At 39.8% G+C, this 27436-nt stretch overlaps 2 protein-coding genes across 2 annotated transcripts; one reads left to right on the forward strand and one right to left on the reverse strand.

The window, feature by feature from the left end:
• Window positions 1-1134: 1134 nt before the first annotated feature.
• Window positions 1135-5831, reverse strand: LOC126402995 (testis-expressed protein 49-like). The gene is made up of 4 exons (XM_050065381.1): window positions 5644-5831; window positions 3543-3713; window positions 3313-3436; window positions 1135-3231 (listed from the first exon to the last, which is right to left on the reverse strand). The coding sequence occupies exons 1-4, from the start codon at window positions 5732-5734 to the stop codon at window positions 3183-3185; spliced, it is 435 nt and encodes a 144-aa protein (XP_049921338.1). The 5' UTR covers window positions 5735-5831; the 3' UTR covers window positions 1135-3182.
• A 6396-nt stretch (window positions 5832-12227) lies between these two features.
• g6pd (glucose-6-phosphate dehydrogenase) lies at window positions 12228-27329 on the forward strand. The gene is made up of 13 exons (XM_050065358.1): window positions 12228-12402; window positions 14664-14788; window positions 17928-17965; window positions 18083-18191; window positions 20224-20441; window positions 22259-22417; window positions 23197-23322; window positions 24225-24318; window positions 24434-24620; window positions 24719-24954; window positions 25110-25186; window positions 26027-26119; window positions 26206-27329. The coding sequence occupies exons 2-13, from the start codon at window positions 14669-14671 to the stop codon at window positions 26294-26296; spliced, it is 1548 nt and encodes a 515-aa protein (XP_049921315.1). The 5' UTR covers window positions 12228-12402; window positions 14664-14668; the 3' UTR covers window positions 26297-27329.
• The last annotated feature ends 107 nt before the right edge of the window (window positions 27330-27436 follow it).

Below are 27436 nucleotides of genomic sequence, written 5' to 3' on the forward strand. Positions count from 1 at the left end.
ATATGTTTTTATAGGCACAGGCCCATCATAAATAACGCAATAACTTTATTCCTCATATTTACAGGACAAGTTAGTGGTTTACCTGCTAATATAAACGTACTTAAAGGAACAGTGTATAAAATTTAGGAGGATTTAGTGACATCTAGCGGTGAGGATTGCAGATTGCAACCAGCTGAAACTTGTCCCATGTGCCAAGCGTGAACTCCTGGTCAGGATTCCTTCAGTGTTAATTATTCAGGAGGTTTTTACCGGGAGCCGAAGTACTTGCTGAGGTCTCTTCCTCTCCAAAGCAAACTGACCAGGTGATTTCAACCGGTAAAAATACTGAATGAAGCAGTTTCATGTTACAAAATCAGCATTTCTCAAATGCTGTTTGGCACATCTCATAGGGGCCATTTGCCCAGCACCTGGTCTTGTGTGCTAACTACTTCCTCTGATAACTTGGTGTGTGCTCTGCTTTTTGTTGATCCAGACATTCAGGAGGTTTTTACCAGGAGCCAAATTATCCAAATAGGTCTTGTACTCCCCAAAACAAACAAGCAAGGTTAATAAAATCAGTAAAGACACAGAATAAAGCAGTTTCATGAATGAATAGGAAATGGTCCTATCTACAGACAGTGTTTGGTTTGTCTGTTCTGGGCTACGGTAGAAACATGGTGGTGCAACATGGCGATCTCCGTGGACAAGGACCTGCTCCCTATGTTGATATGAACGACCCATCTCTAAGGTAACAAAAACACGATTCTTATTTTCAGGAGATATGAACTAATAAAAAGCATACTTTGATTCAATTTCAGCAAATATATCCCCGGAAATCCTGCACACTGGACCTTTAGGAATCATCCGGTTACTCAAGATAATCCACAGACCTTGTTGTCAGCAGTACATGTAGGAATCTTCTTTCAACCAAACTACACCCACCAACTGAATCACTGCACAGAAGGAAGCTTCTGCTAAGCTGTAACATTAGCTAGCACAGTGGTGCTAGGTGAGCTAGCAGTTGATGCACACTTCCTTCTGCGCAGTGCTTCAGTTGGTGGGTGTAGTTCGGTAGATAGAAAATAGTTCCAACAGAAACTGCTCACAACAAGGTCTGCGGATTATCTTGAGTAACGGGGTTGAGATTTCTGGAAAAAGAGTTATTCAAATGTATTTTTTTTTTTCCTTCTGTTATATCCAAGAGAAGGCAGACATCTCTACGGCAAATATCTCCAGCACTTGGCAACTCACACCAAAACAATCCAGACTGATAAATAGGGCTACAGGTAAGAGGAAACAACTGTAGTTTTGATTTGGGGGTGAACTGTCCCTTTAATAATTATATCATTATACTGAATATCCAGTGACGCTGTAAACAAATGTATTCTTCAAGTTAGATGACAGTAATTGTAAGAAACATAAGATTCCCTGTTCACTAGTCTCCAGTTTTACTGCGAAAGAAACAGACCTCATAATAATATGTACGTCTTTTTTTGGCAGGGTCACCACCTTGTTTGGACTTATGGAGGGTTGGACTACATGCCACATTAATGGACCACCAAAACAAGGACGCTGTCACTGGTGGAAGTCCCCTGAGACCAAACCAAATCAATGGTGTTCAACTGCAGAGCTACAGGACCAGCAGTACCACAGATATACATGTGTCACTTTGCACCATCTACAGGCAAGTTATGGTAAGTAACAGCCTTTGGTGTTTTGACACACTAATCTGACATTTCTGTTGTTCTGAATGAAGCTTATGAAGTACTTTTTGGGACATTTTATGCCTTTTGAAGGGTGAGGGTTAGTGTTCAAATCCAGCTTGATCACCTTTGACTTCTTGTGTTACCTTGATGACGTGAGAAAACGAGCCTGTGTTCTTAATGACCTCCTCAGAATTCATTCCTTCTGCACTGAAATATCAGTGACAGATTTCTTCAGGAAGAATAATGTAACATTGTTTTTGCTGCTGAGTGATGAAATGTTCCTGAACAGCTCAACGTTTCTCAATTCCTGCTGCTTATAAGTGTGAGCAACCATCTGCAAACAGTGTTATGTTTCCTAATTTAGAAAATCAGGACACCTGCTGTGACTCTAGTAAAGACCTCCTCATGGCCCAGTTACTAAACTCTGTTTTCAACTAATCACATGCAGACCAGTATCATCCAAAATTCAGATGTAATTATTTTTACTTCCTCTAGAGGGCAGTAGGATCTCACTCTCTCTATGAACCAGTCCATTAGTGCCTTTGAATCTGCAGAAGAGAGGTGGTACGATGACTTTTTATCTTATGATGCAAAATATAAATGCAGAAATCAGTTTTGAATTTTTGGGGGAATTTTTTTTTGCTTGTTTAATACAGACATTTTTATCCCATTCAGCAGCCTTAGAGATATGTGTAACGTTTCCACATTTAAATGTCTTAAAGTGACTACACCTGTGTTCTATATTTTGTTGAGTTGTGCAGTCACATTTTCCCAAAAGTATCCAACAATGATCAAACCCAGAGAAATCAAGGACAGGATCTAATTGTGTGTAATTGTTGCTATCGCCTGACAGTGGCATCATATCCCCTCTGTGCATGCACATGAAGCTGTCATACATTGACTTTTTAACCAGTTTAGAACCAAAATTTTACAATACGCTTCTTATATCTTGATCATTTTTAATTATATACATTGTACACGTGAATGATTTTAGTTATCAGATGTCTGGATCTGAAATTATCAGAGAAACAAGCACAGATTTTTAACACAAAACTGCTTTATTTTGTGTTTTTACCTGTTTAAATCACCTGGTCTGTTTGTTTTGGAGAGGAAGAGACTTCCGCTGATAATTCAGCTCTTGGCAAAAATCTCCTGAACACTGAACACTGAAGAAATCCTAACTGAGAGAAACTAACTGCAATGAAGTTATTCCTCTGTTTGTCATTGTTTTGGCTGAGAGACCCCTAACGACAGAAAATATTGTACATTTAAATGTTTTGTATATCGACACCTTCAGACTTCCTTTATAAAAGTTGTGAGCTAAAGAGGTTGAAACCTATATTTCCAGAGAAACTACCATAAAAAACTACGTTAAAAAACATTAGTGAGAGGCAAAAAGTGGATCTACTGTCAGTTTAATCTCATCAGAAGTGGTGCTGCCTCTGGTGTGTGTGTGTGTGTGTGTGTGTGTCATAACTGAAGACAAAGGGCTGTTGGTCAGAACAGGCTGAACTCTGGGTCTGTCGTTGACATTTTTTCAACAAACCTGTGAAAGCAACAGGTGGATTAAGCTCACAGAGATCTATTATAAAAAAAATACAGTATTGAATATGGAGGTTTTGCCTACTTTGTCATCTCACTGTTCTTTCGGGGAAACCGTTTGGCTTGGGTCCATGGTTCAGGACTCCTGGACGTCACCCATCCGTACTGCTGGTTGTCTGTCAGAGGCATTATGTACAGCTGGTCAGGGGCTGGAGAAGAGAGGAGACAGACACCTATCACCAGGAGTACATTCGTGATTTGGATCCAGTATAGTTCATCAGATCCTTAATGTGTAGTTTTTCCATTTCTACTTACATCTGGGTGTTTGAACCCGTTTGACCATCTCTTTGTATCGCTCATGGCTCCCATGGTGGATGTCAGTGCTGCAGGGAAAAGGCTGGTGGTAAACGTTGCATGTGTCAGTACATCTGAGGGATCCCTGTTGTTCTTGAAGAGATGATCCCGCTCTGTTGCTCATCCCACCGTCTGTAAAGCAATATGTTACTTCAGTATAAAAAGATCATTATTTTGATTATTTTAATAAATCTGTGGCTATTACAAAAGATACAAAAAACTCATTTTAAAACTTGTGTGCTAGTATTTTACCATGCTTGAGATTTTATAAAAATACTAAAATACTGTATTTTTTATACAATATTAAGGCCCTAAAAGACATGCATTTGAACACAACATCCTAATATTGGATGGGTTTATGTATGGTAACACCAAATAAAGAAAGGTTTTGTGCATTGGACTAGTTGCAGAAGTTCATTAAAGTTATATGGATTCAGCTGGATTATTTCCTCTCCCTTTAAAGCTCCACTATATGATGACTCTTGTGATTGTTTTTATGAACTTGTTTTGTTGCCCTACACATGTAGCTCTTGTATGTATTCGTGGAAGAAGTATTCGTATCTTTTACTGAAGCAGAAATACAAAAGTCTTTGTAAAAGATCAGGACCCAGGTACAGATCCAGGGTTTTCTCCTTAAGTTTGACACTAAAGGCTTTATTTCTCTTTAGCTGAGGGACCTACACAGTTGCACAGAATCCCTTAAAAGGTTTCCTATGTTAAGGAAATTAAGGAGATCGTTTGATTGTTTAGACCCACGCTTGAGATGCCTGTTATTGTCGTCATTACAATGTTGGCTTATAGTTAGAGAAAAAATGGAGGAAGAGAAGAAGACAAGAAAACCATATTGGTCAAAGGAGGAAAAGATTATACTTCTGGAGGAATACAATCATAGAAATCACAAACTACAAAGTAAATTTGATCCCCAAATACTAGAAAACAGAAAACGATTGTAGGAAGAAATTGCAACAAAAATTAATTCAGTCAAATCTAAAGTGTAAAATCAAAAATTCACTGGGTTGTCCTGGACGCAGAACACTTTTCTCTGGGTGTGTTTAGTTTTTCCATTTATCACCATAAACTTGGTCATGTTGCAGTTAAGATAGAGTCAGAGGTACCTAAGTTTTATTTTACCTTGCTTTGGTTGCTACAGTCTTGTCTAAATACTTTAGTGAATACTGTCAGGAAACCTTAAGGGGAAGCCTTAGGTGTGTTTTGTGCAACCAATTTTAGTTTGAGGAAACCTTAACTAGGACTTAAAGGAAAATCTTAACAGAAGGTGTTTTGTGCAGCTCGTCCCAGGTCTTTTTCTCTGTCCATGAAGAGGAGTTCATCCAGATACCAGAGAAGGAGGAAAGCCAGCAAGTCCATGCACTGATATCATGTTATTGGATTTTATGCAGTGATGCATATGTCTACATCACTTAAATGTGGCAGCTAGTAAAGGTGGGGGCTACTTATAATTAGCCTTAAATACTGCTGGGTAGTTTAATTTTATTTGTATATCATAATTTATTTTTTGTAAAGCTGCAAAGTAATTAGTTACTACAAGTATCAAATAAATGCAGTGGAGTAACAAGTACAATATTTGCAGTGGAGTACAAGCACAGGGTGGCATACAATTGAAATACTCCTCAAAATTGTACAATAACTACTCCAGTAAATGTACTTTTCTGAGTCGACCACTGCTTTTCATGCTGCTTGCTCTCTTGAAAAAGATATTAAGACTAAATAAAGTTAAATATTACAAGGTTAATTTTATTTGAGGTGTTCACATGTTGTAAAGGTCCATCCAGAGCAACTAACAGCAACTTGCTAGCTCATATTAGCAAACATTAACTAGCTGGACTGTCCTGTTTAGGCTACTAGTTAACGTTAGCTACATGTAGCTTGGTATTATTAAAACCTGCAGACTTTTGAGGGATTGAATAAGTGTTCCTGTCAGCTATCAACAAGCTAAAGGCTCTTTTTTCACTGTGGGTGTAGCTAAAGGTTAGTAAGGTGAAATATAAGTTAACCGACAAACAGTCAGTGACGAGTTAAGGGAGAGTCCAGCTCCTCTTACCCCGGGGATGAGACGCTACTCTGGGACTCACTCTCAGTTTATCGCCCACTGGGTTCTGATAGCCCAGGTGTGTTAAACCGAAGAAGGCCATGGTGCCGGAGATCCGATAAACGAGATTATAACAGTCGAGACAGAGACAGACACAAAAGAAACAGTGAGACAGACAGCCTGTAAATAAATCACACCTTTTGGTTTAGGTGTAACCATGGCAACAAGCCCCGCCCACCGCGGTGTCTCGAGGGAACTGTTGAAAACTCAACTGGAACTAAAAACATACACAGACAAACCAACTTATTTATATATTTAAATATATTTAATGTAATCTAATTTATTTTAATGTAATTTAATTTATTTTGATTTAATTTAATTTAATTTTCTTGTATTTTATTTTATTCTATTTATCAGTGTATAACAGTTTCAATACAATGCATGTAGTGGTCATTACATTCAGTTTGTATATAAAGTGGAAAGCAATGACCAAAAATTACAAATTAAACTAATGTGACAAACAAGAACAAACTTCATAGATGTTATCATACAAAACCAGACAATAAATAAATGAATGAATGAATGAATGAATAAATAAATAAATAAAATAGACACGAGTACACACACACACACACACACACACACACACACACTTTATTTTATTTTATTTTTTTTACTTTATGACAAGCCAATCAAGGCACATTTTCAAGTCATCAAATAGCTCCTGCCTTAGGTTGAGCAAAAAAAGTATAAAAACCAGATACAAAATGATGAAAATAAAACAACAAATGAAAAATACAAAAATAAAATATATACTAATAAAAGAAAAACAGGGCACCATCAAACCATTTAATTAAACTGAAATAAAAAAAAACACATTTAATGTTTTTAAACCATACAGAGCAAAATATATAGTCACTCCAAAGTGGGTTTTTTTCCCAGCTTACAATACCATTACTATAGCAACCCAATCAAATGTGACAGCTTATGCTATCGCTGATTTTACTTACAGTATCTCACATAAGTGAGTACACCCCTCCCATTTTTGGAAATATTTTATTATATCTTTTCATGGGACACCACTATAGAAATGACACTTTGATATAACTTAAAGTAGTCAGTGTACAGCTTGTATAGTAGTATAGATTTACCTTCCTCTGAAAATTACTCAAAACACAGCCATCAACATCTAAACAGCTGGCAATATAAGTGAGTACACCCCACAGTGAACATGTCCAAATTGTGCCTAAAGTGTCAATATTTTGTGCGCCAACCATTATTATCTAGCACTGCCTTAACCCTTTTGGGCATGGAATTCACCAGAGCTCACAGGTTGCTTCAGGAATCCTCTCCCACTCCTCCATGATGACATCATGGAGCAGATGGATGTGAAGACACCTTGCGCTCCTCCACCTTCAGCTAATGACCCATAACACACCTAGTAGATGACAACTGCCTTGCTGAGGAAGCTGAAGGTGAAGGTGATGGACTGGCCAAGTATGTATCCAGCCCTAAACTCACCTGTGCACCTGTGGGCCATCCTCAAGCTGAAGGTGGAGGAGCGCAAGGTGTCTTCACATCCATCTGCTCCATGATGTCATCATGGAGGAGTGGGAGAGGATTCCTGAAGCAACCTGTGAGCTCTGGTGAATTCCATGCCCAAAAGGGTTAAGGCAGTGCTAGATAATAATGGTTGGCGCACAAAATATTGACACTTTAGGCACAATTTGGACATGTTCACTGTGGGGTGTACTCACTTATGTTGCCAGCTGTTTAGATGTTGATGGCTGTGTTTTGAGTAATTTTCAGAGGAAGGTAAATCTATACTACTATACAAGCTGTACACTGACTACTTTAAGTTATATCAAAGTGTCATTTCTATAGTGGTGTCCCATGACAAGATATAATGAAATATTTTCAAAAATGGGAGGGGTGTATGTCATGGCTGCCACTTGGAAATCTTACCCTTAATGTGAATAATTAATGTGATGTGTAATGCGATGTAGCCTGGCCGGTTTATTACAGCTGAGGATTGAGTTCACAAGCTGGTTTGAACAGTTAAGGACACCAACATGGCTGTAGCTACAGGTTAAAGCAACATTATGTAAAAAAAAAAAAAAAAAAAAAAGCTCCTGCCTTGGGTTGAGGAATCAGTTGGTTGTTTCAAACAGGTGTCTGTTGATGAAAATGATGATGATAGTGCCTGAAATGAGTAACAGTGTTGTCTTTTTCTGAGGGTTCAGCACACAGTTAAAGTAAATGATGGAAGGGGACAATTAAGAAACAATCAGAGGGCCTGTAATCACTACATTTGACTATTAACCTCCGAGTTACACCCCTGGCTGTAAAGACTATTTTTACTGACAGACAAATGTCGCTCCTGCCTCCAACATTCCTGCTGAGGCCCTTTGACTGGCTGCTCAAGTTTGGATGGGAGCTCATTTCTCAAAGAGGGGAAGAGGCAAAAGAAGAATGGGACATATTCTATCAGGTAGCTAGATATAAGTAGGCTATACATACAAATCAGATACACATAGTGATTGATAATCATGCAGACTGGATGATGTCAGACATGATTTTTGGAGCATACCATTATCATGACTAGTAATATAAGCGCTTTTTATGCAGTGCATTCTGGACCCACAGCCTTTTTTATCTTCTAAATTCCCTTTAAATGTGTGGAAACAAAATAGTTTATCATCTTGGGAAATACGCTCATTTGCTTTCTTACTAAGAGTAAGATCAGAAGACTGACACTGCTTTCAAATCTGTATGCTTTCTGTTTTATAAGGGTTACATTCAGGAATATTTCTGTATGGGGTTTCTGGACTTCCTGATCAGTGGTGCACAGGTACGCTAACTTCTCTTACAACAGTTGTTCCCAACCTAATTGTCAGTTGTCTTCTGTTACACATAATGATTTCTATTTTCCAGATTTTTCTCCAATTTTTTGTTATTTTCTTGTTAAAATACACAATACTTTCAGCCTCTCAGGACTATATATTCTTTAAATGCAACAATCTGACAGGGAAGCCAGTAAGGCTGAGAGTCACTGTGTTAGCTGAACATGATAAACTACAATAAAGGTGAAATTAGGGTCATGTGATCAGGTATTATTTTACCCCATCTTAAAAAACACAATGTGTTTTCTTTGACATTGTAGTATTTTAAGTACACATTCTAGCAAGAAGTACAGCCCAGCCTTGACTTGTGTATACATGCAACCCCTGGTATCTCCTGAATGCTGCTGATTGAAGGGGGAAGCAGCACCTGAGCAAACGTGGATCTTCACCAGACAGGTACAACATATATTTCCACATCAACTCAAACCCTGCAGCAACTCATGTTACAACACCGCCCCAGCTGCACACGGAAATACATTTCCATTTCCTCATTCTTGTCATTGTACCTCTAAGTTTGCTTTACAGAAGATGTGTATCATAGAGTTTATGTTGTTCTTCTCTGACAAACCATCTGTGTCTGTCATCATCAGAAGAAAACAGAAGGAAATGTGCCTGCAAATCCACAAAAGTCAGCTAAGCTTTATCTGACTCTAGTCAAGATTTTGTATATGTTGACTTTAGATCATTACAAATATATCTCAATACAGTTCTCACTTGCCCTTAAGTACATTCAAAGAGTTATTGGTCCTTGTAATTGTTCCCCCAGTCCATACTAGTTGTGAAGGAATCCCTCCTAACGTCCCTCTGCTGCAACTGACAAAAGAATCTCTGTCTAAACACAAAGAAGAGATTTTGTCACTTTATGTAAAACACCCTCAGGGTCTGATTAGCTCAGACTACCGAGGCCTCATATTAGTGTCGGCTGAACTTGAATAGGCATTTTTACACAGAATGGATGAGTCACACTAAGAGGGCATCACTTTACAGTCAGTATCAACAGGAGGAATCATTACAGCGCCCAATAACTCTTGCTTTCAGTGTACATTTGAGGCTGTAGGTATACAATTTTTCAAACCAACAAAGATTCTACCACTACTACATGTAGAGTGCTGCAGAAATGAGTCCTGAAAAGAGATGAGCTGGCATTTTAGCATTCCAGGTTCCCTCATCCCAATGTCAGGAGTTTTTTTGAATGGGTTTGGTTAGATGCCTAAAATAAGGTCTGTGGTTGACACATGCTTAAGAGACTTTCTCTTTTTCTACTATGACATAAAATACATCAGTAAATGCCCCACACGTGAATTTTGAAGCTTTTGTGTGTCTTAAAAAAGGGAGTTGCTAACAAGTGGCTAAATGAGACTACAGAATGACATCACGCTGAACAGGTGGCCATGAAGTCATGTGATCAGTGTAGTTTGTTTATAGCCTGATGTTAGCTTTTAACTTCTGACAATTGCATCAATGCTTAAAAAATCATAAAAGGGTTTTTTTATTTGTCAAGAATATCTTGCTGAGCAAAACATGTAAGTTTTGTTTGCCACAGAATTTATTTTCTGCACTAACCAAATTTTTGTGGAGGGAACCAGGACGATGCTAACTTCCATGTTAGCCTACAAATAAACGTCATCCCTGCTGCACTTCATATCCTGCATAAACAAAGCCTGATATATCATGTTCCTCTGTGTCATAGAGCTCCATCCATCAATGAAAACATATAAAAAGGAAACATCTGTGAATTGCAATTTGTTGGTCTTTTTAATCTTTATCCTCCTGAGACCCAAACTTTTTTTTTTTGGTATGCATTTTTAATTTCTCCTCGCTATTTGAGATCAGTAGGACCCGATAAGTATAAAAACCTAAACACTGTCAACAGTAATAAAGTCCCAATGTCTTCAAACGAGTACTTACTAATTAAGTGTCTTAGCTTCTTACTGTTGCTATAATTAATCAAATTTGCCGCCATATCAAACTACAAACATTATTAATCACAAATAAACAAGTTTCAACAATAAAATGTGATCAGCTTTTGGACCTTGTCCACTTTTGTGTCGGGATCAGCTGCAGACACGACTGATGGCACATCAAGTGTCCACGAACAAGGACAACAGGTCTAAGTTAAAGGATAACTTCGGTATTTTTCAACCTGGGCCCTATTTCCCCATGTGTATGTGTGCATATGATTCATAGGTACAACTTGTTTTAAAATTGGTTCAGTATTGAGGGAGGCGGACGCAGCCGGCAGCCGCGAAACAAGCTAAAACGGTAACGGGGGCAAATGCGTCTTGTATAAGTTTGCACATTAAAAGTGCTTTTTTTCGCCACTGACCAGTTCAGATCGCCAGTGCTATCTCTGTAAATAGCATACTAAGCGTTTCCTTTACCTCTGGGCTGTGTGACGTCATCTCACGAGAGCTTTGCTTGTTGCCGGAAGAAAACAGAGGAGCCATGCTGAGCGCCACTCAGAGTGGCGCTGGTTGTCCTGGAGTACAGTTGAGAGTTTTACTGCATCGATTGAAAACAATGGTTCGTGTTTGTGCTTATCCGAATTGCAAGAACAGGATGTCGCGCAGCTTTCATAGGCTGCCTTTGTCGGACGGCAAAATGCTGAAGTTGTGGCTAGTTGTGCTACAAATGGATGCTAACACTCCTCTCCAGACACTGTGCCTTGCAGACCATCAGGTCTGCATTGCTCATTTCTCCCAAGATGACTACTGCCAGTCGAAGAAGAGAAGACATCCAATCCCGAAACACCTCTTCCTCAAGAAAACGGCTGTCCCATGAGTAGAGAGAGCTACAGACACAGTGGAGCAAAGCTTTCGCAAGATGACGTCACACAGCCCAGAGGTAAGGTAAACGTTTAGTATGCTATTTACAGAGATAGTACTGGTGATCTGAACCGGTCAGTGGCGAAAAAAAGCACTTTTAATGCGCAAACTTATACGGGATGCATTTGCCCCCGTTACCGTTTTAGCTTGTTTCGCGGCTCCCGGCTGCATCCGCCTCCCTCAATACTGAACCAGTTTTAAAACGAGTTGTACCTGTGAATCATACGCACACATACACATGGGGAAATAGGGCCCAGGTTGAAACATACCAAAGTTATCCTTTAAGTAGAATGAAGTATAGGGTCAAGTAAACCCAAAATGTGATGTCCACGTATGAGGACACGGGGTCTCAGAGTCAGGACTCAGGATTGCACAAACCCTAAGTGTGCCTTGGACTGCTTTTGAAAGAAACTTGCATTTTATACTTTTTTGATTTAGAGTATACTTCACTTATGCAATGAGCCCTTCACAAGATGGAGTAAAGGATCAGAATACTTTTTCCACCACTGGATACAGATGATCACGAGCATTTTCCTTTAAAACAGACTCAAAACTGTATGAACCTATAATTTTTTAAAGTACTTTTAATGTGTTTATTATCAAGTGGAAAAGAGTCACAAACTGAGAGATTGTAGGTTTTAAATAAAGAAAAGAAAAAGTTATTTTTTTTGTTTGTTTCCTTCCTCATTCCTCACTTTGTTTCCTCATACTCTTCCTCATTGTTGTGTTCCGGTGTTCATTATGGGCGCTGTGCGTGAGGGGGTGCGTACAGTTAAGCCACGCCCACCTGCAGACTCCGTGACGTCACTGGACTCGACAGTGATGGGAACTCGAGCGAGCGCTGGTGAGTTTCTCCCAAACCAATAAAAATCTCTCGGTTTCTCCGTTGTCACTTGAACAGGGAAGTAACGCTAGTAGGCAGGGCTCACACACACAGCCTCCACTGTTGTCTGCTGTGAGTGTGTGTGTAAAGGCTGTACCCTGTCGTCGGCTTTGGTCCAGGGTTTAACCGCCGGGTTTATCTCCTCTCGTTAACGGACTTTGTGAGTAGCAGCGGTTTTACCTTTGTGGCGCTAACTTTACCGTTGGTTACATGTAGCTATGTTAGCTAGGTGCTGTTTGCTAGCTGCTGTGAAGCGGCAGTTTGCTGCTTGTCAAGTCATGTTGGCACAACAGCCTGTGAAGCTAAGGGCTGAAGACAGGGCGGTTTTAGTGTTAGTTAGCCCAGTGTGCATGCAGCGAGGATAAAAGCTGCTGTAGCTCAGTTTAAAAGTAGCATTATGTGAGATGTTTCACCCTGTATGTTGGTGGCTAACTGTCCATGAGCAACAAAATGTCAGCCCGTGTTATCTTGATGCGTTAGCCGAACGTATTTAGCTTGATCACGGTGCTCTGCAGTAATGTTTAGCCCTCTAAATACAGGGTTTAGTGGAGGATTTGACTAATATCATTATGGTTTGTTGTGGGTCAGGCCGGGTCTTGGAGCTAGTGACCATCTGACAGAAATCCACGTGCTTTTCCTCTGAGTGTTGTTGTTTTATGGCAGTGATGGCATGTGTCTGTAACCTTAACCTGTCATGACTGCGTGCAGCAACCAGTCAGATGCTGATAAAATATGCTGGTGGCTGCTAGGTTTGCTCCACTCATCAACCAAAATGAAAATCTGTGTTGATCTGTGAGTGGCTGTAGATTTTGGGCACCATCATCAGCCACAGTGGCAGGTGGACAAAAAGTTAATTTCTATCTCTGAATATTTGTTAATTGTCATAGAGCTTGTCAGAAATGTGTCATCATCAGTGCAGCCTGCAGGCTTAGTTATACAGTAAATATAAAAATTAAGAGGTCAGTTGTGAAAGCACTGAAAAAAATACGTTCTTCCTGATTAGGCTCATTCACCACATTAAATGAGTCGCAAGGAAATCTAAGTCTGTTGTCTGCCAGTGGCTGTTCCTGTTACGGCCCATTTAGAAAAAAATCACAAGTGCTTTACATCACAGCTGACCCTTTTTTACCAGTCATGCTGTGTTTCAGGTTTCAAGGCTTTTGTCATACGCACAATAACAACAGGGGAGCAGTTGTTGGCAGTTAAATTCTTACTCTCAGGCTCATTTCAATGATGATACTACAAAATGTTTAAAATAATATAATAAAAACATGCAAGTTAAACAGATACAAGATATAAGGCATAAAACATAATGTATAAGGTAAATACAGGAATGAAATATTTATTTAAAAAATGACATAAAATATAATACTTCGTCTTCAGGCATGCATTGGTTTACATTGTAGTGATGCCACTAACTATTTTTTTTTTATTATTTCTTCCGATTGTTTTCTCAATTAATTACTTTGTGTATAATATATCAGAAAATGGTAAAAAAAGAAAAGAAAAAGAAAGTCCATCCCAATTTTCTCAAGTTTTTTTGTTTTTTCCAGAATGGAAAAGATATTCAGTTTACAATCGTAGAAGAATAAGGAAACCAGCAAATATTCATGTATATGAAGCTGGAACCAGAGAACTTTGGTATTTTTTTCTTAAGAGAAAAAAAAAGACTTAAAAACAATTAATTTCTGTTTAATTGACTAATCATTGCAGATCCAGGTAAATCAGTAAATAATCAGTAAATTATAATTTTTTTGATTAATCACTTAAATAAAAAAATCGGCAGTGTATTTATGTCTTTAAAATATCAGAAAATGTTTTTTAAACCCAAAAATATTCAATTCACAATTTTGTAAAACAGAGAAAAGCTGCAAATACTCAAATTTGCGAGGATAAAACCAGGAATTTTTGTTGCTTGAAAAATAAACACTGAAATGATGAATCAGTTATCAAAATCTTTGATGCTTTATTTGTTGCCTTGTCTGTCATTTAACTGATTGATCTTCTAATCTAAGCAGCATTCAGGTTTTATTAAATCACTACAACCTTTATTAGGATGTTAACTGATTTTCATAATGTACAGAAGTAAATAGAAATCAATGGCTCCCTTGAACAGAAGGAAAGATGTATCCAAAACACTAAAACTGTTAAACATGTATTTGACAAAGGTCAGCCAAAATATTACTAAAACTTCACATTGTTGTTATTGTATGCAACATAGTCCCTCTGCCAGCCAAATGTTTGTTAGCTTCCTGTTGTGTTACGTATTAATTGTTAAGCAGGCCTGGAGGAACTGGTAAATACCTGTTAGGTAGGATGCATTCTGTATTTGTCTTCTTAACCTTTGACCTTTGGGTTAACATGTAAAAGAATATTGTTAAATGTCTCTTTTTTTGGACGTTTATGTTGTCTGCCCTTTAGAGAAGATGACGTCAAACATCCCCCTCTCTCGCTCGGAGGTTTTTGGGGAGCTGAGGAAGGAGCTGCATGATGACAAAGAGTTCCATCAGTCCGACGCTCATGTCTTCATCATCATGGGAGCCTCGGTGAGAGCAGAGGAGGGTTGTAAAAATTGTAACTGATAATGCAAAGTACACTTGAGAATTAAATGAAAGAGCCAATGGTATGGATGACACAAACTGTAATACATGAATCAGAAAATGATTCAGCATGTAAGTTTCTCTGTGTTCCCTTATCATTATATTTGGCACATTTACAGTGCAGGTCACTGAGGCAAGAATGGGTGGCCATAATTACACAGAATGTGTGTTGAAACCTTTAAAAGTACTGCAATAATTGCACACGATGTGTGTGATTTGAGGAAATGTTGAAACTGATTTCACCAAGCTTCTGCAAACAAGCACTCAAACATCCGAGCTTTCAAAAGCCTTAAAATGAGACAGTGTAACCCTTAAGGTTCCTCTTTGCTTATCATTTCAATAGTGTGCAATACCTTTGACTGGCTTAAGACCTTACTTTGTATAATCAGACACATAATTGTGTTTATTTAATGAATAAAACACATCCCTCCAGTTGTGTGTGACTGCTTTACTTAACTGGAAACAGTAGAGAACTAGAAAGTGCTCTCAGTTGAGTGCAAGTCTCTGCCAGGCAGCCACCTGAGCTGATTGCAACCACTCTAGACAATACTGGCAGATGCACACGTTTTAGAGGCTAATAAAAATACACGCCATGTCCATTTTTGACAAAGTTGTTGCATATTGCACGGAGCAGGTGCATTTCCTGATAACAGGCACTGTATGTGAAATAAAGATACAACATAATTATGCGGGTGAATGTACTTTTAATGACTAAAACAAAACCACAAATTGTTGATCCATGTCATCATAACTGGACCTTGGACTGTATTTACTTTGTGTGTAGGCTACGGCACAACAAAGGAGGAATAAAAAACAATACGTACAACTAAAAGAGACACAGAAAAAAAAACATTTAACTGCCTACTTACTTACTTAAGGTAGGAACACAAATATTAATGAAAAATGACCATAAAAAATCCCAAAATCTGGCAGGCAAAACCCTCCACTTCTAAAATGCTCCCAGTATAGGCTACTATGACATATGTGGCGAACAGAACAAAACTGAAGAGCACAGAGAGCTGTCCCTCCCGACTCCTTTACAGTAAAGATGGCGGAGAAGCTAAAAAAACGGGAACTGTTGGGTATGGAATTAATCTGCCGATGCTGTGGTTCAAAATAAGACCAAACTTTTCTATGGATGTCAGTTTTTGAGCCATGATAGAGGGTAAGGCTTCTTGTTTTTAGCCTAGCCGATTTCTGAAAAACTTGCGCCTTCCATTGGCCAGTTAAAAGCAATGAGGAGTCAGCAGTCTGTGACGATATAAAATTTTTGAACAATTGTGAATCATCGCAACTACGAGAGATCCTTGAGCAAATGGTCAGAAATGTGCACACAAAATATTAGGCTGAATGGTCCAGTAGTTTGCAAGATTAGCTGTAGACAGTTGTACAGTACAGTTTACAGTAGTAAAATCAATTCAGTTATTTCTTGAAAATTATTGGTGATGCACATGCCTCATCTTAATCAAAGTTCATTTCTTCTACTGCTACAATAAACTGAATAATAAGTCGATCCACCGCAGTAATTTCAAAAGAAATGACCGTTTTCACTGCTTCACTGTTTCCTCATACTGGTCAGGTGTCAAGTTCAGGAACTAAAACCGTTTCAGGCTTTCTGAAACTTTATAGACTTGTTTCCTCATTTCTTTTTTTTACATAATGTGTCTCTTTTTGCCTTCTCCTTTTCTACCAGGGCTGCAGTCTATCCAAATGTGTCTTTTCTCTTTCATTTGTTTCTTTAATTTAAATAAGAGATGCCTATCAGAATCATAAGTGAAAACATTTTACAGAAACATGGCTGTATGTATGAGAAAATGTAAATGCTTTCACTGCTCAAACCATATTTTCTGCAAAATATGTTTCCAAAAGAACCACTTTCTTATCTTTTTTTTTCATCATTTGTGCAAAACAGATGGTGTTGGTTCTGTTTTTTTGAACATGTAGCCAGGTTACAGTCATTTACTGGCTGTGTCCCTCTTTCTCTTGCACTGTTTGCTCTGGGGAAAAGAGAGTGTGGCGCTGTTGCTGATTTTTGCAGTGTCACTGACTGTCAGCGTTTTTCTTTCAGTGTGATACACAGCCAGGTCAGTGGGAAGGGTTGGGCTTTGTGCAGTCTCACTCTGGTTATACTGGTTTCATTGATATGTGTGCGTGTGTGTATAGCTGCAGCTGATTAAATGGGCTTGCTGCAAGCTTTTATTTTTTAAAACAGCTCTTTCATTTGAATACATACAGTCATGCCAAATTTTAAAAACATTTACTTACCGCTACTAACTCAACAGTGAGAGCTGTTCAGCTTCATGATGATACAAAAGGTTTGTTTAACGGGTTTGTCCTTTGCTTCGGTTAGAGGACATTGTGCGTGGCACCAGATTAAATGAATGACCAACTTCTTATCTAAAGTGTGACATTAAAGACACATTTCTGCTCAGTATATTTCACTTAGAGTTATTTATAACACACAATCTTAAACAAAGACGCAGGGTTATAACTTGAGTTGAACTCCCAGCTGAGGAATAGTGTCTTAAGGGGAGACGTCAGATTGTGATTTAGGCCACAGGATACTGTTATGGGAGTTACTTTTAATTAAGTTGACTGCTAATGTCCCTTGTTGTCCTTTGTATTGATTTGAGGTTTACCTCAGGTTTTTATTTCTGAGCTCCTTCTCACAGTGTCACACTGTCTACATGGCCTTGTGTTGTCTTGTTAAACGTGTCAAACACTGTCAGAAGCTGAATCTGTTAGCTGTCACAGTTAAAGCTCTAAGCAACACGTTCTTCAGCATGATTTACAGAACAGCGTTATTGTCTCCACTCTGTGTGTTGGGGGTTGGCACTTGATCTCAATGGGATTACCACTAAGGTTGCGCAATTCTTAAATAAGCCAAAGCAGCCTTCCTACCTGTTGCCAGACGGAGTGACCTGCAGCATCTTGTGTCATGGAAAATAATTACCACTCTGGCAGTGCACTGGATAAATAAGCTGCACAGTAACTCCAAAACACAGCGTCAGCACTTAATGATTGTGTTTGTGACCTGTATTTTTGAGGTGGAATCATATTTCTGACTGTGTGTTTGCACCTGCAGGGGGATCTGGCTAAGAAGAAAATCTACCCAACTCTATGGTGAGTGAACTTCTGACCCTGCTGAAAGGCTTTTATATCAGTAACACAGCAAAGGCTGAGGAAAGATCTGGACTGGGGCCTCCGAGGTTTGAACCATATGTTCCTCTGCTCTCTCAGGTGGTTGTACAGAGACGGCCTCCTCCCTGAGCAGACATATTTTGTTGGCTTTGCTCGCTCTGACTTGACAGTTGATGCCATCCGGAAGAACTGCATGCCTTACCTGAAGGTAAAACTGGATCTTTGAGATTTTGACAGATTAAATATCAGACTGATTTTTATTACTATTATTATTTTGGAGGGCAGATGGAGGCATTCACAGCAGATAGTAGCAAACTAATATACAAACACTGTAAATAAAAACATCTCAAAGTAAGAAAATAGTGTGCTCGTCCATCCATCATTCCTCCATCCCATCCCCTCTGCTCCTCTTCCCTCTGCCAGTGGCTTAATCTGTAAAGTGTTGAACCTACGGAGAATTATCACCTTAATCTGCAGCTCCACCTGGCTTTACGGAGCTTTATAGTGAGATTCAGCTCATTGTTTAGCTGTCTGGCCAGCAACTTTACTAGTTTGGTTAACAGCAAGCAGCTTTATTCAGCCAAAATGGTCTAAAAAGTTTACAGAGAAAGGATGTATTAAAAGGCCTTTATTGTAGTGGCTAAATTATAAAAGAGCCAACAATGTCATGTCAACTTAAAAGGTGACTATGTGTCAGTGTTGTTTTTGGCCCCCAAGTGGACGAAAAAAAATCACCTATTGCAGGTTAACACTACGAGCCTTTCTTGGGTGATCCATCACAAGTGGACAGCTTTGTCAGTTCACACCTGGCATTACACTGTGTCCTCACATGCGTCTCAAGTGAGCACTCGTGATCAGATCTCTTCCCCGCTCTGTATGCAAATAAACATGTAGGCTACATCATATGTGTTTGCAAAGGCCATTTGTGTTGAGATGAGATAAGCCAGTGCACCCTGATGTTGCTCCGCCTCATTACCCACTACTCGGAAACTACTGCTGCTTGAGTGTGAGCCCCATGGCAGGGACAGTTGGTGAGAGTCAGCCCACACACACACAGTGAGAGAGCTAACTGTTAGCATCATGGCTAGTGTAACTAGAATAGAATAGAATAGAATCTTTATTGTCATTGTATGAGTACAACGAAATTAAGTGCAATCATGGTGCAATAAATAAAAGTACATAAGTACTAGACTTAATACTAAAAATACATCTCACACACACACACACACACACACACAAACAACCGTCCTGCAGCTGTTGCGCAAGTTCTTAGCAGCTTCAAAGGTATTACATTATTCAGCATTATTCAGGGCAACAATGGCTCTGGGATAAAAACTGTTCTTTAGTCTGTTTGTTTTTGAATTGTGAGTCCTGTATCTCCTGCCTGATGGTAGTAGTTTGATCAGAGGGTGCCCAGGGTGAGATGAGTCCCTCAGTATGTTCCTGGCTTTACTGAGGCATCGGGAACTGTACAGTTCTTCCAGTGAGGGGAGAGGGCAGCCGATGATCTTCTGGGCAGTGTTGATGACTTTCTGGAGCGCTCACCTGTCTGCGGCTGTGCAGCTGGCAAACCAGACACAGACACAGTACAACAGAATGCTCTCTACAGAGCAGTGGTAGAAGGTTACCAGCAGTCTCTCAGAGAGTTGTTGTTTCCTGAGGAGAACCAGACAGTATTAACGGGTATAATGACAGAGCTGGGCTGTTTTGGTGTTGGTGTGAGTTTGTGCTAAACAGGCAGATATTGAACTGAATGTTTGCTGGGAAAAGAGTAGCTCTGGAGTCCGTCCTTCGGCGATGCATCTGGGTAACTACACCAACAGAAAATGTGTTATCTAACGTGGGGTTGTATCAGCAAGTACGTCAGCTGAGTCCTTAAATGTGGCCCAGGACACATTAACGTACACACTGCTGAAAGAATGTGGGCATACATCCCAGACCACATTCGGAGGTGGTGGCAATTGGATCTCAAGAAGCGTTCAGGACACATGGGTGCATTCACACCTGTATTTAGAGCTGTCCACTCATGATCCGATCACCCTAGATGCATGTTAATACCACATACAAACCGGGCCTAAGTCGGCTCCTACGCAGAAACTCAGCAAATCTTTCCATCCCATATTTCATGTATCGTCTAGTCCTCAGTTCCCGGTGCCTCCGGATAAAACACACATGCGCTGCATCTTTAAACATCCTCATTAAATCCATTCATGTGTAAATGCTCCCCCTCTCTGACCCAGGTGACGGATAAAGACGCAGAGCGGTTGTCAGCCTTCTTCAGCAGGAACACATACATCAGTGGTAAATATGCAGATGACAGTTCCTTCTCCAAACTCGACACACACATCCTGTCTCTGCCCGGAGGACCCGAGGCAAACCGTCTCTTCTACCTGGCGCTGCCGCCCACTGTCTACCACGATGTTACCAAGAACATCAGGCACTGCTGTATGAGCACAAAGTCAGTACACTTCTCTTACTAGCTGTTGCTTTGTCACAATGTTGTCTTGTTGTTTTTTGCAGTGTGCCAGGTGCGAATTTTTGTTATTAATTACCACAAGAGTAATACCACAAACTACATCCTCCAAAATGGTCAGACTGTAACATTATAACCGTCATGAAGATTTATTGCAGGACTTTTGCATTAGTCTAATGTATTAGTTTAATTTATTAAACTGGCAACTGAGTGTATGGGACTCCTAAGGGAGATCTTCTCAGTCACACTATATATGAAGACCACATCTGTAATGCGTTATGGAAGTAATTATAATGAATTAACTCAGTGTTCAACTGATTTCATGTTTTGCTCTTCATAATGTGCCACACATTTTCAGTAGAAATCAAGTCTCGACTGCAGGCCAGTCCAGTACTAGCACTCTTTTACTATGAAGTCATGCTGTTACAATACGCACAGAATGTGGCTTGGCATTGTCTTGCTGGGATAAGCAGGGACGTCTCTGAAAAAGACTTTGTCTGGATGGCAGCATATGTTGCTCCAAAACCTGTAGGGACCTTTCAGCATTAACAGAGCCTTCACAGATGTGCAGGTTAACTGTGATGTCATGGGCACTAACATACACCCATACCGTCACAGATACTGACTTTTGAACTTTGTGCTGGTAACAATCTGGATGGCCTTTTCCTCTTCAGGCCACAGGACACAACATCCATGATTTTCAAAAACAAAAACAATTTGAAATGTGGTCTCGTCAGTCCACAGCACACTTTTCCATTTTGTGTCAGTCTGTCAGTCATGGTGTTTTTTGAGCGCTCAGCAACTTCCCCAGTCTTTAGTTGCCCCTGAGCCAACTTTTTTGGATCGTGTTGCCGGCATCAAATTCAGAATAAGTGCATTTCACAAAAAACAATTAAGTTTTAAGGATTTGTAAATCATTGCATTCTGTTTTTATTTATGTTTTACACAGCATCCCAACTTTTTTGTAATTGGGGTTATACAAGTTCAAGTGTCTTATGACTACCTATACTCACACCTCAACATTTAGCTGTAGTAAAGACTCATAGTGTGCTATAAAAGTCCATGCAATATCAGAAGTTATCATTGCTACAGGGCCAGTGGTCGCAAGACTAGAAAGATGCTATTCAGGTGCAAGTCCGTTGTTTGTAAGTAAAGTACATAGTGATGCATCTATAATAATGCATGCTTTATAACGATTTCATTTTTGGTGGTAACCACAGTGTAATGTATTTTAATGTATGGAAAGGAATTAATGCTGCAGTGATTATTATGCAAGACACCAAATGTAAATAACCATCCAGAGAATAACAAGTAAATATCTGCTTCAGGAATGAAACCTCAAGTTATGAAACCTGTGTGATATATTCAAAGTAAGAAAAGACTAAATACTGTTTTTAAAGCTTTATCAGACGTCCCTCTCCCTAGCAATGGTTTCCAGCTCCTCCTGGGAGACCCCAAGATGTTCCCAGGCCAGATGAGATATATAATCCCTCCAGCGTGTTCTGGTTCTGCCCCGGGGAACACCTCTAACAGGAGGCATCCTGATCAGATGCCTGAACCACCTTAACTAACCCTTTTGACATAAAGGAGCAGCGTCTCTACTCTGAACTCCCTCCAGATGTCCGGGTTCCTTACCCTATCTCTATCAGTAGAAATGCCCCCATAACGCACTATAGCTGGGGTCCTTATAGAAAGTGTTACCACACAATTTAAACTCGGCTGTGTCCCACTAATGTGTCGTTGTGTTGATGATACTGTGAGTTTATGTGTCCTTTTCCTTTGTGTGTGTGTCTGTTGTGTAGAGGCTGGAACAGGGTAATTGTAGAGAAGCCGTTTGGACACGACCTTCAGAGCTCCGAAGAGCTGTCCACTCACCTCTCCTCCCTCTTCACTGAAGAACAAATCTACCGTATAGATCACTACCTGGGCAAAGAAATGGTGCAGAACCTCATGGTGCTCAGGTGAGAAATCCACTTTTTTTAACTTGAATTTATTTATTGAATGGGAAATTGTCAAATGCTGTAACGTTTGATGGTGAACATGAATATTGAGGAGCAAAATCTGACTGAACTGAATTCATGATTAAGTAAACTTTAAAGGAGATACATCCACTCTTAGATTATATTATAAGGGCATCCAGTAGAGTGAATACAAATTTATACTGGGTCACATATGTTCATTCATTCATTTATTTTTATTTTAGTGCCTTTCTTGGCCCAATCCACATGGGATTACAAGACACTGTTTTTTATAGCTGTCTTCCAGTCTTGCATGTACAAAACCAAAAATAAGGACAAGAAAACAAACATAAAGAAACACAAACAAATTGAAAGCAAAACAAAAACAACATCCCAAATGAACTGCTCACACAGACATTTACATTTACAGATTATCTCAATAAAAAGCCCTCTTTCTTTTCTCTCTTCTTCTATTTCTTCATCTTCTCATCTTTCTACTGAGAGTTGTTGGTATTTCTCTCTGTGCTTTGTAATTCTTTGTGTTGACAAAAGAGAGAATTTTCTCTTACGATTTTAAAGTAATTTGAATTATGCAACACGGCTGCTTTGTGGGTTGGAAAAGCCTCTGTGAATATCATACAAAGAAAACAGAAACTGGCCTCAAACCAAGAACAAAACAGAAAAACATTTATGCATGTTGTCACAAACAGCTGTCTTTCCCTGATTTGTTTGAGTGTGTACGTGCTGCTGAGCAGAGAACAATTATGGGATGTTTATTACAGGTTTGGGAACCGAATCTTCGGGCCGATCTGGAACAGGGACAGCGTGGCCTGTGTGGTTCTCACCTTTAAAGAGCCATTTGGCACTCAGGGACGAGGAGGATACTTTGATGATTTTGGCATCATTCGGTGAGTGGGGGGAAAAGTTTGTCTTTGTACTGTGATATCAAAGCGTAATGTTTTTGTTTTTTTACCCAGATATAAAGTGAAGTTTAGAGAGCAGTCGTGGGAGCTTCTGTACTTAAACTGCATTTTTAGTTGTTGAATATTGTAAACAGTACTTCAATCTGTAACACTTTGCTTTAATGCCCTCCTATTTGATAGTCAGTATATAGTCAGTGTATAAGATACAGTAGATGTCAGTCTGTGCACCCCCAGTTGGGAGAAGCAGCAGGAGTACCGCCATGGAAATTAAGCAATGTACTGCTGTGAGTTGGGGTCAGCAGTAGGGGTCGGTGATATGGCCCTAAAATAATATCACAATATTTCGGGGTATTTTTGCGATAACGATATTTTTGATGATATCACAAATTAGTAAAAAAGTATTTAACTATTAATTTAGGAACATAGAATTGCAACAAAATAAGTGATATAGTTTTACAGTTCACCTTCAAATATGCAGTAAAAACTAAACAAAAATATTCTCTCATTTCTTGAGTTTGTGAACAACAACAGTAACTCAGAGTGAGATTCAGATTTTATACAATATTAGCAATTAGAAGCTGCTCCTCTTTTTGGAACCACTGCACCACTTAGCTTCCGAGGTGTTTCTGCAGCCTGCTTCTCCAAACTAGGGCGTGTTGACTGACATCTACTGTATGTAATACACTGGCTATGGTTAAGTACCTCATGCAACCCTGTTTCATCAGTGAATAAACATTAGCGGCTCACTAGGAGGCAAATCACACTTTAGATAATGGATAGATTTGACTTGTTTTAACACATCAGTTATTATTTTAATAAACATGTCCACATCACATTCTCACTTCCTGTCCTTTTGTTTAACCACCTGTTCCCTCTGTCCTGATCAGCGATGTCATGCAGAACCACTTGCTCCAGATGCTCTGCCTGGTTGCCATGGAGAAACCAGCTTCCACCAGCTCGGATGATGTTAGGGATGAAAAGGTACAAAATCATCTCCTAGAGACCTTGACGCTCTCAACACCTCCTCAAACACGACTACAGATGTGTGCCATGTTTCTAATGGAGGACATCTGCTCTGTGCTGTTCCCTCTTGTAGGTGAAGGTGCTGAAGTGCATCGCTCCAGTGGCCATGTCAGACGTGGTGCTGGGTCAGTATGTGGGGGATCCAGAGGGTGAGGGAGACGCCAAACTGGGTTATCTTGATGATACCACAGTTCCAAAAGGATCAACTCAGGCCACCTTCGCCGCTGTTGTGCTCTATGTCCACAACGAACGCTGGGATGGTAAACACACTGTGCGATTTACAAAACATATCCTGTTTATGTCATGTTTCCTGGTGCTGTTTCATAATGCACTGTCATTACAATGTATTGCTCCTCAGGTGTTCCTTTCATCCTTCGCTGTGGGAAAGCTCTGAATGAGAGGAAAGCTGAGGTGCGGCTGCAGTTCACAGATGTCCCAGGGGACATTTTTGACAATCAGTGTCGCAGGAATGAGCTAGTGGTGCGCGTGCAGCCCAACGAGGCCGTCTACGCCAAAATGATGAGCAAGAAACCCGGCGTCTACTTCAGCCCTGAGGAAACCGAGCTGGACCTCACCTACAAGAGCAGATACAAGGCAGGTTCAAGTTTATGTAGCATGTACTTTTATCACTTTTACTGCAGAAAATAAATCCATAATTCGAGCTAGTGATTTGAGTAACGGGAAAAAGCATATTTCAGATTTTTATGTCTAAAAAATGTAATGATGTAAATTTCTTGTCTTGTTTTCAGGATGTGAAGCTTCCAGACGCTTACGAGCGTCTCATCCTGGACGTCTTCTGTGGGAGTCAGATGCACTTTGTGCGCAGGTCTGTCTTTGTTTTTCACTACTGTTGTCTCATGTTACTACTTGTAAAATAAACCTGTCAGTAAAACTACCAGTCCCCACTAGATGGCGTTATAGTGCATCTTTTCTCTGCCTCAGCTTGAGGGAAACACGAGTTGTACAGGGCTCCAACTGCTTTTTCTTTGTACATATACTGATGCATGTAACTTCAGAATTACCTGCATCAGAATGTTTTACTGTCACAAACATTTTTTATTGAACTGTACAATTTGGTGCACTTAAAAAAATGATAATAATTGCACCATTTGGGAAGTGGTTAGCCTCACAGCAAGGGGATTCCTGGTTCAAACCCCGGGGTGGGGGAGCCTGTGTGGAGTTTGCACGTTCTCCCTGTGTCGCCTCTCGCCCAGTGTCAGCTGGGATAGGCTCCAGCCCCCCTGTGACCCCCCAACAGGATAAGTGGTTATGGAAAATGAATCAATGAATGCACCATCTGGTGCATTTGTCCTGCTTGCCTATATATATTTTAAGCAGCTTCTTATCAAACCTAGTATGGAAACATTTTCCCCCTTATGTTAGGACTTCTGTTGTGATGTCACATATTTAACAAGACTTATTTATCATGTGTTGTACCATAAATTGTTTCTGTATAGCGAGTCTTTCTTTTTCCTTTTTGACCACTTGAAGTATTGGTACCGTAATAGCCCGAATAGAGATGCACCAAAACCAAGCGGCAGGCACCGTGGTGAAGTTAGTTTTAGGCTGTTTTCATTTCACGCCTCTTCTATTTTATATAAATAATTTTAATGAAAACTCATTATCTTCCATGTTATGTGAGCCAGCGAAATGTTTGTCTCTGCAGTGATGAACTAAGGGAAGCATGGAGGATCTTCACACCTCTTCTTCATCACATAGACAAAGAGAAGCCCAAACCTATTCCTTACAAATATGGAAGGTAGGAAACGAGTTCACTACGCCCTCATTTGGAAGACGAGTTTGATAGAGTGTAGATTGTGATTGTTTCTCTTTTTCTTCCTTCAGCCGTGGCCCAGCAGAAGCAGATGACCTCGCAAAGAGAGTTGGATTCCGCTATGAAGGCACTTACAAATGGGTCAACCCTCACAAACTGTGAGTTGTGATAAGATGAGGGAGGAGTAGAGATAGGGCAGTAGGAAGGGTGCAGCAGGATGAGTGAGCCATGTCGTGTTCCAACGCTGGAGTGTCTTTTGTGGAAGGAGGCGTTTCCACTATGTGGATCCATCACAGTAGCAGAAACAGGCTATTATTTCTCAGGTATGGCAATAATTTGTTTGAGCCAGTTCATCAGACATTCAAGACACAAGAGAATAATACCAGATTTAGTGGTAGTTTTTTTTTTTTTTTTTTTTTTTTTTTTTTTTTTTTTTTTTTTTAATTCATTCACAGAAATCTTCCATTTTGAGAGGTGGGACCAAGTCAGTTGGAGTGGGAACAAAAAAATCTGAACCAAGACATTATTGCGAACAAAATAACTGTCTGATGAACTGGCTCCATGTCCCTGTCTCTATTAATTAGGTCTTAATTTGTCAGGATGGTAAATGGAATAACTGAGTACCGAGAGCGGAGCAACAACGAAACACTCAGCTGAGTCATGCTCACTCAGTGTAAGCACTGTACCAAAGATGGTAACGGAACAACAGGAATGATTGTTCACCAGCTGTCGCTCTTAATAATTGTGATTGTAATACCATTATGCTTTGACTGCAGCTATTAATCACTCTTAGTGGAACTTCTCTTACAAACTGCGCGCGCTCTTTTGGCCTCCTCTGTAAGATACGTAGACCCTGTGGTTTACAAAGAGCAATGCGGGCAGTTTCTCTTCGAAGCATTCGTACTGGAATAGTCTTAAGTGTTCTTACGGACAAAGAAAACAAGCTCTCTGTCTTGTTTTAGTAGCCTCCCTCTGAGCTTTATTCCCTCTTTGTTTACATTTTTTTTCCAGGTTTATTTAAGTTACTCATGTTCATTCCATATTTCAAAGTATACGGACAGCAGCGGTGTCTACCACAGGTCAACAGTGAATGTCTTTGTAATGACGTGCTGAATACTGCTGTTACTGCACACTCACATGTAATGCTAGCTACATTTCCACTACTTGTAATAAACTAGTTTTGCTTCTCTGTAAATGTGTTTCATGCTGTGTTTTTTTATTGCTTCAAGCACTGAAGTCACTATGTTATGATAGACAGTGTGTACGTGGGATCTTAAAGTATTAAAAAGTCTTAAATGGACA

Source organism: Epinephelus moara, chromosome 16, assembly GCF_006386435.1.
Source record: "Epinephelus moara isolate mb chromosome 16, YSFRI_EMoa_1.0, whole genome shotgun sequence".
Classification (NCBI taxonomy): domain Eukaryota; kingdom Metazoa; phylum Chordata; class Actinopteri; order Perciformes; family Serranidae; genus Epinephelus; species Epinephelus moara.

Coding starts and splice junctions, on each gene's coding strand:
- LOC126402995 (XM_050065381.1), bottom strand. CDS start 5,734: ATGGCCTTCTTCGGTTTAACACACCTGGGCTATCAGAACCCAGTGGGC. Junction 3,714..5,643: donor AGTAGCGTCTCATCCCCGGG/GTAAGAGGAGCT, acceptor ATTGCTTTACAG/ACGGTGGGATGAGCAACAGA. Junction 3,437..3,542: donor ACGGGTTCAAACACCCAGAT/GTAAGTAGAAAT, acceptor TCTCTTCTCCAG/CCCCTGACCAGCTGTACATA.
- g6pd (XM_050065358.1), top strand. CDS start 14,669: ATGACGTCAAACATCCCCCTCTCTCGCTCGGAGGTTTTTGGGGAGCTG. Junction 24,621..24,718: donor CCACAACGAACGCTGGGATG/GTAAACACACTG, acceptor ATTGCTCCTCAG/GTGTTCCTTTCATCCTTCGC. Junction 24,955..25,109: donor CCTACAAGAGCAGATACAAG/GCAGGTTCAAGT, acceptor TCTTGTTTTCAG/GATGTGAAGCTTCCAGACGC.